Genomic DNA, 13,249 nt, shown 5'->3' on the forward strand with positions numbered 1-13,249 from the left:
GAGATTTGTTGTTAATTAATGCTGAGTGTGGTCTTTTGAGAATAATGTTACTTGATAGCTACACAGATTGGTAAACAAGCAGATCTTCATTCTCCATCATAGGTATATGTGACAAAACCATCCACATGTTCCCTATCATTCTACAGTTATGATAATTGAAAATTTAGAGATATGCAGCCATTGTTTCATGGTATCTGGGTTTCTACAACATTTATAACCAATTACAATGATTATTCATAATAGCATTTTTAATGCATAATTTAACAAGGTTTCCAACATAGTTGAAATTTGTTTAAAAAGCCAAGCTGTTAGATAGGGATATGGCAAGCTTTTTTCCAGTTGGCATCAAACAGGTTTTTTTGTTCCATGACTTAAGTTTGCATTGACCTAACTTGATAAAACTGGATATTGCAAGCTTGCATTGAGACCTAGCTTCCAATTGTATATTGGGTGTGTTGGGTCAAGGTCACTATAACTAAAAACAAATTTACTATTTCTGCTCAAAATGGATGGAGATGCTGTTCAAACATTTGCTGCATAGGTAACTTGCGTAAAGACCTTGCTTGGTATTTCATTTAAGGCCAGGCGGGTCAAGTAAAGCTTACATTAAATAGAAAATAGCGAAAATATTCTGGCTAATAACCTCATGTTGAATTGACACATCTTGATGAAACTTCTGATATAGCAGGCATGGAGACTTGGCGTAATAGAATGCTAGGTAAAGATGAAGGTCTATGTTACTGTGTCGGTCACTTGAGATGGCTTACCGGTACACTCAAAAACTTCAGTTTGCATAAGGGTTTTGCACTGAAATTGTTTGTAGGTAACTTACATGCAGACGTTGTGTTGTGTTGCACAAGGGGTCATTTAAGGGAAGGCCAATATCACCGATATTAAAACAGAAAAATGTTTTTTGATATATTACTTGAGTTTGGAATGAGGTATTGAAATGTTGTGTGTATGCTGCTAGACTTGGGGCCCAACAAAGGAGTTCTTAATGACCCAGTCCAGTTAGATATGAAAAGAAAAACAAAAAGTTTGTGCTCAATAATTTGGGTTTGAATGGAAATGTGCTGAAATTATGTGTGATGGTTGCTTTGGATTCTGTTTGGGACTTGTAGGGTCACAATCAATGTCACTGTATCTAAAAATAGAAAAAAATGCTCAATAGCTTGAGTTTTAATGGGCATTGTTGGAAGCTTTGATGCAGATCTAGCTTGTGATTGCATTTGGGACCAGTTGCGTGAAGATCAAACGTAGATAAAATATAAATACATTTACTTTAGTTTGGATTTAAGTATTGCACTGAAGCGTGTGTGTGCATGTACCCTACATGCAAACCATGCTTTGGATTGCACAATAATTTTATTAATATTTCTTTTTATGTCCCCCACTATAGTAGTGGGGGACATATTGTTTTTGCCCTGTCTGTTGGTTGGTCTGTAGGTTGGTTGGTCTGTTGGTTGGTTGGTTTGCGCCAACTTTAACATTTGGCAATAACTTTTGCTATATTGAATATAGCAACTTGATATTTGGCATGCATGTGTATCTCATGGAGCTGCACATTTTGAGTGGTGAAAGGTCAAGATCATCCTTCAAGGTCAGAGGTCAAATATATGTGGCCAAAATCGCTCATTTTATGAATACTTTTGCAATATTGAAGATAGCAGCTTGATATTTGGCATGCATGTGTATCTCATGGAGCTGCACATTTTGAGTGGTGAAAGGTCAAGGTCATCCTTCAAGGTCAGAGGTCAAATATATGTGGCGTAAATCGCTTATTTTATGAATACTTTTGCAATATTGAAGATAGCAACTTGATATTGGGCATGCATGTGTAACTTATGGAGCTGCACATTTTGAGTGGTGAAAGGTCAAGGTCATTCTTCAAGGTCAGAGGTCAAATATATGTGGCCCAAATCGCTTATTTTATTAATACTTTTGCAATTTTGAAGGTAGCAACTTGATATTTGGCATGCATGTGTATCTCATGGAGCTGCACATTTTGAGTGGTGAAAGGTCAAGGTCAAGGTCATCCTTCTAGGTCAAATATATGGGTCAAAATTGCTCATGTAATGTAACTTCTGCAATATTGAAGCTGGCAATTTTATATTTGACATGCATGTGTATCTCATGGAGCTGCACATATTGAGTGGTGAAGGGTCAAGGTCATCCTTCAAGGTCAAACGTCATATAGGGGGACATTGTGTTCCACAAACACATCTTGTTTTTTCGTTCATTTGCTCACTGGCATCCAGATGGCCTTTGTGTAGGAAGATATATTTCAAGTCGACAAGACAAAAAATAACAAGCCGCGTAGCCCCTCAAGAGCTGATCAACAATCAGCAGTCTGTTTAGTATGCAAGTTGTCAGTAAGACTTATTATGTATAATCATGCACATTACACAATTTTATAATGGTTTCAAAGATGTAAGGCTGTGTCTTCAGTCTGAATATGTAAAAAGTACATGAGAGAGGATAAACTTATTGTTCATCTCAAAATTGGAGAAAAATGGATGCACACATGCATTTGCCGCCAACATTTACCAACTGCTTTATAATTTAACTGTGACTTGTACTTAAATGTTTTATTTTTACGAAAATCCGTAAATAACGGAAATTAAAGATATCCATATTAAAGATGGTAAATGAAAAATTTTAATACACAAAAATACAATATTAGAGAAGCTTATATAGTGGCCCACAGTTACATTTGCAGTTTGTTTAACCGCATTTTACACGTACCGGAAATTGCGCAGTAGAGGCTCTGCGCATAAAAATATTTTATTCAACCGGTCATTTTGAAAAGACTGAAAAAAAAGGCTTATTTCTGAGGTGTGTTTTAAGCATAACTCTGTTTTATTTGCAGTTTTGTATTCCTCACTCAATTGCATACTAAAACTTTTTACAAAAGATTTTTTAAACAAAAATTGATGAGCTACTAGTGCGTTTTTTGCCGGTTGTTTCGCGCAGAATCTGGCGCATCACATTTTTAACACCATTGCGCATATTTGTATTCTGCAGACGAACCTTGAGCTTTTTGGGGTTCCTCGGGTGTCTTATAAGTTCTTTAATAATTAATGATTCTAAAAACCACGTCTGTCGACCTTCAAATCGTAATAATGGCGGGATTTTATGACGAGAAAGTCACCATTCAAACCACTGTCATCACGCGTTTCAACAATGCATTCTTTTGCATATGTTCGTCGGTGAGCTATTCCTACTTTCACTTCAAATTAAATCCTGACACATTTAAGAGCGTATGCTTTAAAAAAAAATATAGACTTGATATTTTATCTAGAGAACACTTGATTAATTTTAAATGTTATTTTCATTACAACATTTACATGCAAGTTGTCCCACTAGTTCTTCAGTTATCTTGAAAGCTTTGAGTTTGAATGAGAAAGAACCATATTATGTGCAAACTTTTTATTTATTGATAGTGATTTCATGCAATCTTTATAATCATAACTCGAAAAGGATCCACGACTCAGCAGAAACAAGCCAAACAAACAAACATTCCTGAAGCGGAGGGTCAATATCTTGGAGTAAAATTATTAGCTCAGCTGTTTTCGGAGAAAACCCGAGGTATTGTCATAGCCAGCTTGTCTTGTCGTCTGCTGGGGTCATGTTAAAACCTTGACAATTTGCTCTAAAATCAAAGTGCTTCCACCTACAACTTTGAAACTTCATGTGTAGATGCACCTTAATGAGTTCTACACGCCACACCCATTTTTGGGTCACAAGGTCAAGGTCACTGTACCTCTAAACAAACAACAACAAAAATTGACAAGCTTCCATTTTTTCAAAACTGCACCCGCAGCCAAGCGTTATGTGGTGCTCTTGTTGCAACTTGTTTTCCCACTGAAAAAGATTCATACTCAAAATGAGCATACCAGGACCATACTTTAGACAATTTGTATGTCATTCAGACCTCAACAAAGTTGAACAAACTTATAAGAAGCACAAAGCACAGCAAAATAAGAACAAATAAATGGCCTTTATTAAGACTATTTAAATTAATAAATTGCTTTAAAACAGGCCTTTTCCGCTCCATTTTTGTAAAACGGCAAGGGCCTGGCCTGTTTTGAGGTGAAAAAAACCCGCGTGAAACGCCAGATTTTGGAGAAAATAATAAAAAACTTAAATAATCAATTTAACATATTTTACTGTTTTTGAAACAAATTCAAGGCAACAGATTATTTAATTATGCAATATTTTTCTATTTTCTACACTGGATCAGGTTAACTTATCCTCGAGTGACCCGAATCGACGCTGCCCTAATTCGACGCGATTTTTGTTTTGCCTCTGTTTGATACATAAGCGACATCCGTTGACGTCATACAATAGCACATGGTACACTACGCACAATTTACTATAGTTGTTGTTTGTTATGTGGAAAATAGCGGGTTAAAAGGTAAGATATGGTTGATTGGTTTGCAATTGATGGATTTTTATGTATTTTACTTAATGCAAAACTTTTGAACACTTTACACCCAATTGTCTTTGTAAATAAGACCGTGGGATAATGCATCGGTTTCGTCTGCAAAAGTTCACTATTTCATTCATAAGTCACGTGACTGCCATTTGACAAAACATCGTATAAATAGATTAATTTTCATTGATGAAAAAGGTGTACGCATAAACTTTGATTTGAATTCCGGATATGTTTTTGGTTATGCTGTAATACAATTTTAACTACATGTAGCAAGTGTTTATGTTGGTAATTGCATATTATGTTTATTCCTTATTTTCATTTTCTTAATTATAATTGTAGGTTCCACAGAAGAAGTACATGTTATATTAACCTACTTCCATAAACACAGCTTATGACAATGGGTTGCTGACAGGGTCCCCTATTAACCACTGCCAGAAAGTGTGGCATCCCAAATTTAAAAACCTTAATTGATTTAATTAATTTCAGTTCCATAATGCTTTTACAGTGATACAAATTTAAGTACAACAATCATGAGTTAATATTTTATGCATTCAGTTTCCACAGGAGTGATATTTACATTGCAATCGGGTAACCAATCAGATGCGTCGTTTTAGGGCACTCTCAACAAATATGGCCGCCGTTACATAGACTTGGGTCATTTCGTTTTTCAACGAATTTTTGTTGATTACACAATCAATTGAATTTAAAATGTGTAAATGAAAGGTAAATGTGTAATGAAATAACAAAATTAATTACATAAATCCCTATATTGAGCAACAAAACTTCAACAAACTGCTTGCATGCGTCGAAATTGGGCACTCGAGGATATATATTTAAAGGTTTAAAAAAAAATAATTTTTTTTTTAGAATTGGGAATTATTTTTTTCAATTGGGAAAAAACAACCAGATTTGCATTGGGAATGGGGCCGAATTTCGGACCCGTGGCATAGGGCGGAAAAGGCCTGTAAAATTACCAGTTTTCATTGCAGTGGCCAGAACTACCAATACCTATTGGCAGTTTTAAGCATCATGAACAGTTCTGGTATACACAGCTCCACAGCCAACTCCATCACAATCAACAGCTCTCACTTGAACAACGAGATGATGACAGACGACAGTGAACCCAGCTCCCCTGACAGCTCTTTTGATGCATCTGATCTGATGGGCGGTCACGGTATATCTGCAGATGATATTACTTCCCAGCTTGCTGCATCAGGTAATTGATTTTGTTAACAGGCATTTCCCGTATGGCTCAAACAACATGTGGAACCAGTGTTCATCCCCATCGCTTTGAGAATGGTATTCTTTTTTTCAACCATATTGGAAAATTTATGACATTCTTTAAAAGCTGTAAAGATTAAATTATGCCAATATGTAAAATTAATTTACAATTTATATATAAGCAGGGTTGTCATGATTGTAAACAAAGGATTATTTTGGAAAAGTAACCGATTCGGACGGGGGACAAGAGGGCCTCCTAGGCTCCTTTGTAGGTCCAGGGCAAGGCCCTGGTAGGGAGGTCAGGTGGGCAAATCTCCCCGACCGAAAACGAATTCTAGACATTTTAGGGACAAAATACTACTATTCTCAGAGCATAAAAAGTCAACCCATGCGAAAGACAAAAAAATCTTACCAGACATGAGGTCCGATAACTTTTTAAATTTACCGGACCTCACCGCATTTTACCGGTCCTTTATTTATTCTGCATTAAACAAACAATAAAAAATACATTTTATAGTTTTTTATCCTTATGATGTTCACAATGTTTAACAATTCTCAATACAATAAAATAACAACAAAATTAAAACCTGTTCAGTCAGCGTTTAAGGCTGTAAATTACGCCCAAAATCGACAGTATTACGTCCTTTTAACTGTGCTGTTCAGCGTCCAATCCGTAACGAGAATGCGTATCATAAGGGCAGGGTTAACTGGCGATCATTTTTTTTATATTGACGTCAGTCTTGAAGTTGGTGTTTATCGCAAATTGATTTACAAAGAATCACAGTTTTAAAATTTACACAATATCCACAGACTCTAGATGACAATATTTAATCCGTGGCAATATCCAATGGCAATTATTCAGTACATGAAAGACGGTGTCGGGTATCATCGCACCTTTTTACCATAACCTAGCAACCTCAGTGATTTTTTCAAACATGTTTTTTTGCTAAATGATTATTATCAGATTGTAGGTCTTGATTTGCAGTTTTTAAATCAGTTTGAATTTTTAAAATATCTTAACTGGTTCAAAAGTTATGTCATTTTTTAACTTGCCCAAAATTGACTTTTCGGTGAATTTTTGGCTGAGCATTTTGGAAATAATATGTGCGCGTTTCGCGGACCTCGTTGGTGAAACAAAATAACTTATTTTGCTCTAACTTTTGTTATAATTGTCTTATTTGGTTGAAACTTGTCATTCCCAGATAAAATACCATACAACAACTTTATACAACATAAATTTTGTACAATACATGTGTATACATAACCTTTTGCTCTGAAAGTATTAAACAACAGTAATGACTAATGTTTCTTGTAGTACATTCTTTGTTTAAAAGAACAATTTCTTGTACAGATTAAACAATTTTTCATAATGTTCGTAATTTGGAAAAAACCACTGCCGTCCTGAGTTAATGCACTCTGGCGCGGTGCGAAGATCCAGAATGAACTTCTTTTCTACAGTCTGCTTATCGTCTCTGATGGGCCAGACAAACACTCCTGCTTGTCTGCTGGCTGTCATAAATTTCACACATATCTGTTCATCTTCTTTCAATGCATTGACACAGCCAGGATACCATCTGTCTTGATAAGCAACACATAGTCATTCACTTTCACAGAATTCACATCAGGTAGAAGACTGGAAAGCTGGTTTAGATCGGTGTTTTCAAATTCTTCTTCATCACAGTCTTCTTCACAGTCCAGAATGTCGATGGATGTTTTTATTAACCAGGTTTTCCGAAGGAAAAAACTGGTTATTAGATTGGCGAATGCGGGCGGGCTGGCTGGCGGGCAGGCGGAACAAGCTTGTCCGGGCCATAACTATGTCGTTCATTGTCAGATTTTAAAATCATTTGGCACATTTGTTCACCATCATTTGACGGTGTGTCGCGCGAAATAATTACGTCGATATCTCCAAGGTCAAGGTCACACTTTGAGTTCAAAGGTCAAAAATGGCCATAAATGAGCTTGTCCTGGCCATAACTATGTCATTCATTGTGAGATTTTAAAATCATTTGGCACATTTGTTCACCATCATGGGACGGTGTGTCACACGAAAGAATCACTTCAATAGCTCCAATGTCAAGGTCGCCACGACTAAAAATAGATTTTTTAAAAAACAAACTTACAAAGGGGGTTAATTTTGTTTGTTCATTTCAAAAGTTCAGTTTGAGTTTTCTCCCTTTATCAGATTTTTTTTTCACAATGAAAACCTGGTTTTGTGACAATTTTGTCCCTTGTTTGTTTTTTATTTGAATTCATCAATGAAACAATTTCCTCTTGAACACGCCTGTCTTGTGCTTGGTGCTTTAACCGAAGCTGTTTCCTTCCTTTTCTAGCTGAAAGCCATAGATTTTCTTTTTCCTGCTCGTCCATTCCTGAGAGCCACTCCGAAAGTTGACGCCTATTTCTCTTCAACAGCTGCACAGATGAGTGATGATGAAATGAGGCATTAGGTCTCCTTCTCTGGCTGCTGTCAAGATCTCCAAAGTGATGCTCACATGATAAATTGGTCAATGGAGCAAAAGCTGTGCTCTTTACTGTAGAGGCATCAGGTGTTTCACCAAATAACCCATTTGGTAAAAAGTCTGCCATTTGTTTTTCGACTGCTTTAAGCATTCCACTGCAGATTGATTTCATCATACAAATGAATACTGGACTTTCCATGTCGGTGTTATTCAGGGCCTGGAGGTAGAGGTCTTCATGTACAACAATATGTTCCTCGTCAATCCAATCATTGTCAATGTTCTGCGGGTTGACAGCTTGGTGGTAAGCATGAAGTTTCTGCACATGTTGGTGGACATTAAGGTAGGTCACAGTCCCGGAAACAATGAGGTTCCAAAATGGACCAGTTACCCTTACAAAAATTAATGCTAAACAGGATAGCATTACCATCACGCTTGGGGTTTCCAAGTCTGCTTTCACGGATACCAATTTCTGATTAAGAGTACAAGCAGTATTGAGTACATGAAGGAAATCAGCGTGATGCACAACAATTAGGGCTGCTGTCTCGAAAAGGCAATTGAATCTGTTGTCTTTATAATTGCCTATCCTCGACTTCACATCCTTTGCAGCACAATAGGTTTCCCACTTATCACAAAGCCCAAGGTAACTGCCACCTGGCCCAAAAGAATCCGAGGTTGTCCGAACCACCCTCTCCACAACAGTTCCCGTCTTGCGCCAAGACTTGAACCTTGGAAGGCTGTCACGTCCTATTGGCCCCACTTCTTCTATCAGGCCTTTTTCATACAACATGATCTCGTCACATGCATACTTGTGAAATGCGAGAAGAACATGGGCCATACAATGGAAATTTTTCACTGATGCATCATCATTTTCAAGTTCACATTGTCCTAACAGTTCTGTTCGCCAGTTATTTAGTAGTTTGTTGGCAAGCTTTTCATTGGCAGCCCTGTCTGACATTGTAAATGACAGTTTCTTCAATGAAGTTATAATGTAGTCTTGATCAACGATTTGGTTGACTGCTCCATGGAGTTCGCTTAATTCTGACAAATGGGTTTGGGTTACATTTGTTATGCTAGCTGCTGTCTCACTTGAAACACTTGTAAAGCCTAAACTCATAACTTCACCACTGTCAAGGGTGACTGAGGTGTCAATGATCTTCTTCCTTTTTCTGCTCGTCCCATCTCTGTGCAAACCCCAATTATTGCACTTGTCAATTTTTGTTGCTATGAAAGTTTTTGCTAAGAAATGACCTTCGTCAATAATTGTTTGAACTGTGGAGGCGTTTGGAAGTTCTCTGCTAACAAATTTGTGGTCAAATAGTGTCTCTGCAACAACCTCTATGACTGGGGTAACTTTTTCAGTAGCAACCTCAAGACCTGCTAACTGAATAACACATTCACGAACATTGCTTGCAAAGGCACCCTTGGCTGACCTTGTTTCAACCTTCCGCCGAGATGCTTGAAGCTCGTTCAATTCTTCTGTCAATTCAGACAGCTGCACATCCTTTTCGCAGAGCAGATTTGTCACTTGCTTGATTTTTTCATTTGTCTCCATGTTTTTTATGCTCAAGCACTTGTCATTACCTTCAGCTTTGACAGAAGAAATTTTGCCTTTCAAAAAAGCCACCTTATTCCTAAGTTTACTTTTCGGTTTTCAAGCAGATACCTTCTTAGCCCTTTCTGAGTCTAGTAGTTTTTGCAGATTCACTATCTGCTGAGAACAGTCTATTTGTTCTTTTGTTAGTCTTCGTACATTGTTCCGCTGTTGGGTCAACTTATCGTGAACAAGTCTTAAACGACGGCACAGGTTATTGTTTCACTCAGAGTCTTTCGCAATTGTGTTTTATTTTGTTTTGCTGTTTTGTCTCTTTTATTCACATTTTTTATTGAATAATGTCCATGTCTTTGTTGAAGCAACTCATTTTTGGATGTTTGCTTTTTGATGATGTACTTGATTATTGTCAGACGTTTCTGTTGTTGACATATTAAATACTTATTGAAATTCCACTGTTTTATATCACCGTCATTAACATCTTCATGCTCAGTTTGTGTTTCAATAGTATTTGTTACAGTTTCTCTACAATTCTCTAACCCCACACAAGTCCGAATAGTGTTTGCACCACCCACTTCTGTCTGTTGTAAAGCACTTGAATCACTTTCACAACTGTGGTCACATACAGTCACTTGCTCTGCCGATGACATATGTTTCACATTCTTGGTCGATGCTGGAGATGTAAATACTGAATTTGAATGCTCAGTTACGCTTTTAAACCCCTTAATTTTTCTTCCTGCTTATAAGCTTCCTTTTTTGTTCGGGAACACGCAGTATCTTTATGTGCACAGCCTTTGCATTTGCATTAATGAAATTGTCATTTAGACATCCCAAAACTTCAACTATCTGTTGTACTGTCAAATTTTCTTTCTTGTAAAATTCATTAATATCCAGCACTAACCCTTTGTTCAAAGAGTCAAGTTTTTGCAATGATCTATTTCTCACATCTTCACAACAGATGCCAAGTGTCTGACATATTGGACCCGGGAAGTCCATATTGGCTACATCTGCATCGTTTTTAACCTGAAAAAATACACAAAAAATGTCAAGTTATTTATTGATTGTATTATGGTATTCATGTTTCGAAATAGTTTCAAAAACTGTTAATTTTCCGATTTTTAGTTTTCGGTACGAACCGGCCCACAACAAACCAATCGTTCGTACCCATTGAAAATAACGATAAAACACGTAATAGATGCACAAATTCTTTACTAAAACTGCATAAAACAACAAATAAAATTATATTCTATAAAATATGACCGTATTTGTGCGTAAAATATTGAATATTTAAAGTTTATAGGCGTAAATGTGTTTCGCATTTCGGGCACCTGCTAGCATAAAAAAATCGTTCTTTTCTTATTGCTTGTACCTTCATTTCATAATGATTTTTAGTCATTTTAATACCATTAATGTTATAAAATCGTGAAGATATAATAAAATATTTACTTACAAATCGATTCCGATCAGGATTAAGTTTGACGGTTAGGTATTTATTGGGAGATTAGAAGACGTCGCTGGTTATAGAGTTGTAGCGTTCGTGAAAAAACAAAGATGGCGTCACATTGGTATATGCCAGCACATGTACAAAGTTTACGTATTAATGCGGGAGATTAAAACTGTGTATAATATGATGATTTATATATCATTAGAAAGAGTAAAGAGTGCAGTTTAAGATATGTGTATCTTAAAAAAATATTCAGCCGAATTAATTATAATTGGCGTTAACTTTGGGGACTTTTTTCTCTGCTCCTGGTTAAGATACAGCTATGATACAAACATTGGATTGTAGACCAATCAAAAACGAGTCTAAGCATGTGGGATTCATTAATATTCATAAGAGTTTTATGACCCGGAACAAAGAAATGAGCAAGTACGTGTCATAAACTGGCCCATCGGAAACAGAACTGAAAGCGATCTGCTAGATTGTTAAGATATTCTGAATTAACTTCTGTTTTTAAAAGCTTTAATTAATGAATACTTAATCGAAACTATATTCATTAGAAAGCAAATTTAATACTTATTTATGTCATTATGATTTCATTTAGATTGAAAATCTAATAATGAAGAGTTAATGAATTTTCTGCGATGACCATATCAATTATTGGAAAATCCCCACTGACCAGCTGATAAGCATCTGGTCTGCTGGGGTTGCTACATAACCAATTACTTAAACAATTATTGTTCCTTATGAAAAATTAAAAGCAAATGGTTAGCAATTAATAACTTATGGCGAGCAAGTTGTGAAAAAAATACCCGTTACAAATTGCATGCGGTAACAATAAAATTTAAGTAGAAGTATATTTCATTATGTCCATAAGTCCCTTTGTACGCATCTGCACCATTCACTTAATGATGCCATGTAAAACCCGTGTTTAATAAGAGCGCGAAATTTTTGCTGATATAGTTTGAGTTCCATGCATGGAAAGCGTACATGTCAAAACAGACCATGTGTCGTAACTCTATATATAGACGTGCAACTCGAAACATGTAGTATTTTTAAATGAAAAAATACATCTGCATTAATGCACACAATGAGATAGAATTGACACATTGAAACTATAGACAAAATACGTAAATTTACGAACAATAAATTAAATAAAAGTTGATAATTATTGGTTGTCATAACAAACAAGAGCTGTCACCATAGGATGACTTTAATATGCCCCCTATAAACGCTTGATAGAAGTTATGAGCTTTTTTCCAAACCTAAACGCAGATTTTGAAACTTAAACGCAGACCCTAAGCTCAAGGTCAAGGTCACAGGGTTCAAAATTTGTGTGCGTATGGAAAGGCCTTGTCCATATACACATGCATACCAAATATGAAGGTTATATCTGAAGGGACATAGAAGTTATGAGCATTTTTCAAAACCTAAACGCAGACCCTATCTTCAAGGTCAAGGTCACATTGGTCAAAATTTTTGTGCGTATGGAAAGGCCTTGTCCATATAAACATGCATACCAAATATGAAGGTTATATCTCAAAGGACATAGAAGTTATGAGCATTTTTTGAAACCTAAACGCAGATTTCGAAACCTAAACGCGGACCCTAAGTTCAAGGTCAAGGTCACAGGGGTCAAAATTTGTGTGCCTATGGAAAGGCCTTGTCCATATAAACATGCATACCAAATTTGAAGGTTATATCTCAAGGAACATAGAAGTTATGAACATTTTTTGAAACCTAAACGCAGATTTCGAAACCTAAACGCGGACCCTAAGTTCAAGGTCAAGGTCACAGGGGTACAATTTGTGTGCATATGGAATGGCCTTGTCCATATACACATGCATACCAAATATGAAGGTTATATCTCAAGGGACATAGAAGTTATGAGCAATTTTCCAAACCTAAACGCAAAGTGTGACGGAAAGACGGACAGACAGACAGATGAACAGACAGACGGACAGTCCGATCACTATATGCCCCATTTTCTTCGAAAGGGGGCATAAATATTACCAGTGAATATGAATATGCTTGCACATTGCGTCACTTGATTTACGCATGTTAAGTAGGAATGATCCCATCCGAAAATTCACTTTTCATAAGCGCTTGCGTAAAATGGCGGACGTTTGTGTTTATAA

General features: G+C 36.4%; 1 protein-coding gene across 2 annotated transcripts in view; it reads left to right on the forward strand.

The window, feature by feature from the left end:
* The first annotated feature begins 2,751 nt into the window (after positions 1–2,751).
* The window catches only part of LOC127832015 (DNA-binding protein P3A2-like), a 35,942-nt gene continuing 25,444 nt past the window's right edge, over positions 2,752–13,249 (forward strand). Inside the window, exons 1-2 of one of the 2 annotated variants that reach the window (XM_052357155.1) lie at positions 2,752–2,835; positions 5,428–5,654. In XM_052357155.1, coding sequence (XP_052213115.1) covers positions 5,468–5,654 — 187 coding nt within the window. In that variant the 5' untranslated portion in view covers positions 2,752–2,835; positions 5,428–5,467. Of the gene's footprint in view, positions 2,836–2,983; positions 3,210–5,427; positions 5,655–13,249 lie in introns of those variants that run through there. The other variant, XM_052357154.1, reaches the window with a different exon arrangement.

This window comes from Dreissena polymorpha, chromosome 5, assembly GCF_020536995.1.
Source record: "Dreissena polymorpha isolate Duluth1 chromosome 5, UMN_Dpol_1.0, whole genome shotgun sequence".
Lineage (NCBI taxonomy): Eukaryota > Metazoa > Mollusca > Bivalvia > Myida > Dreissenidae > Dreissena > Dreissena polymorpha.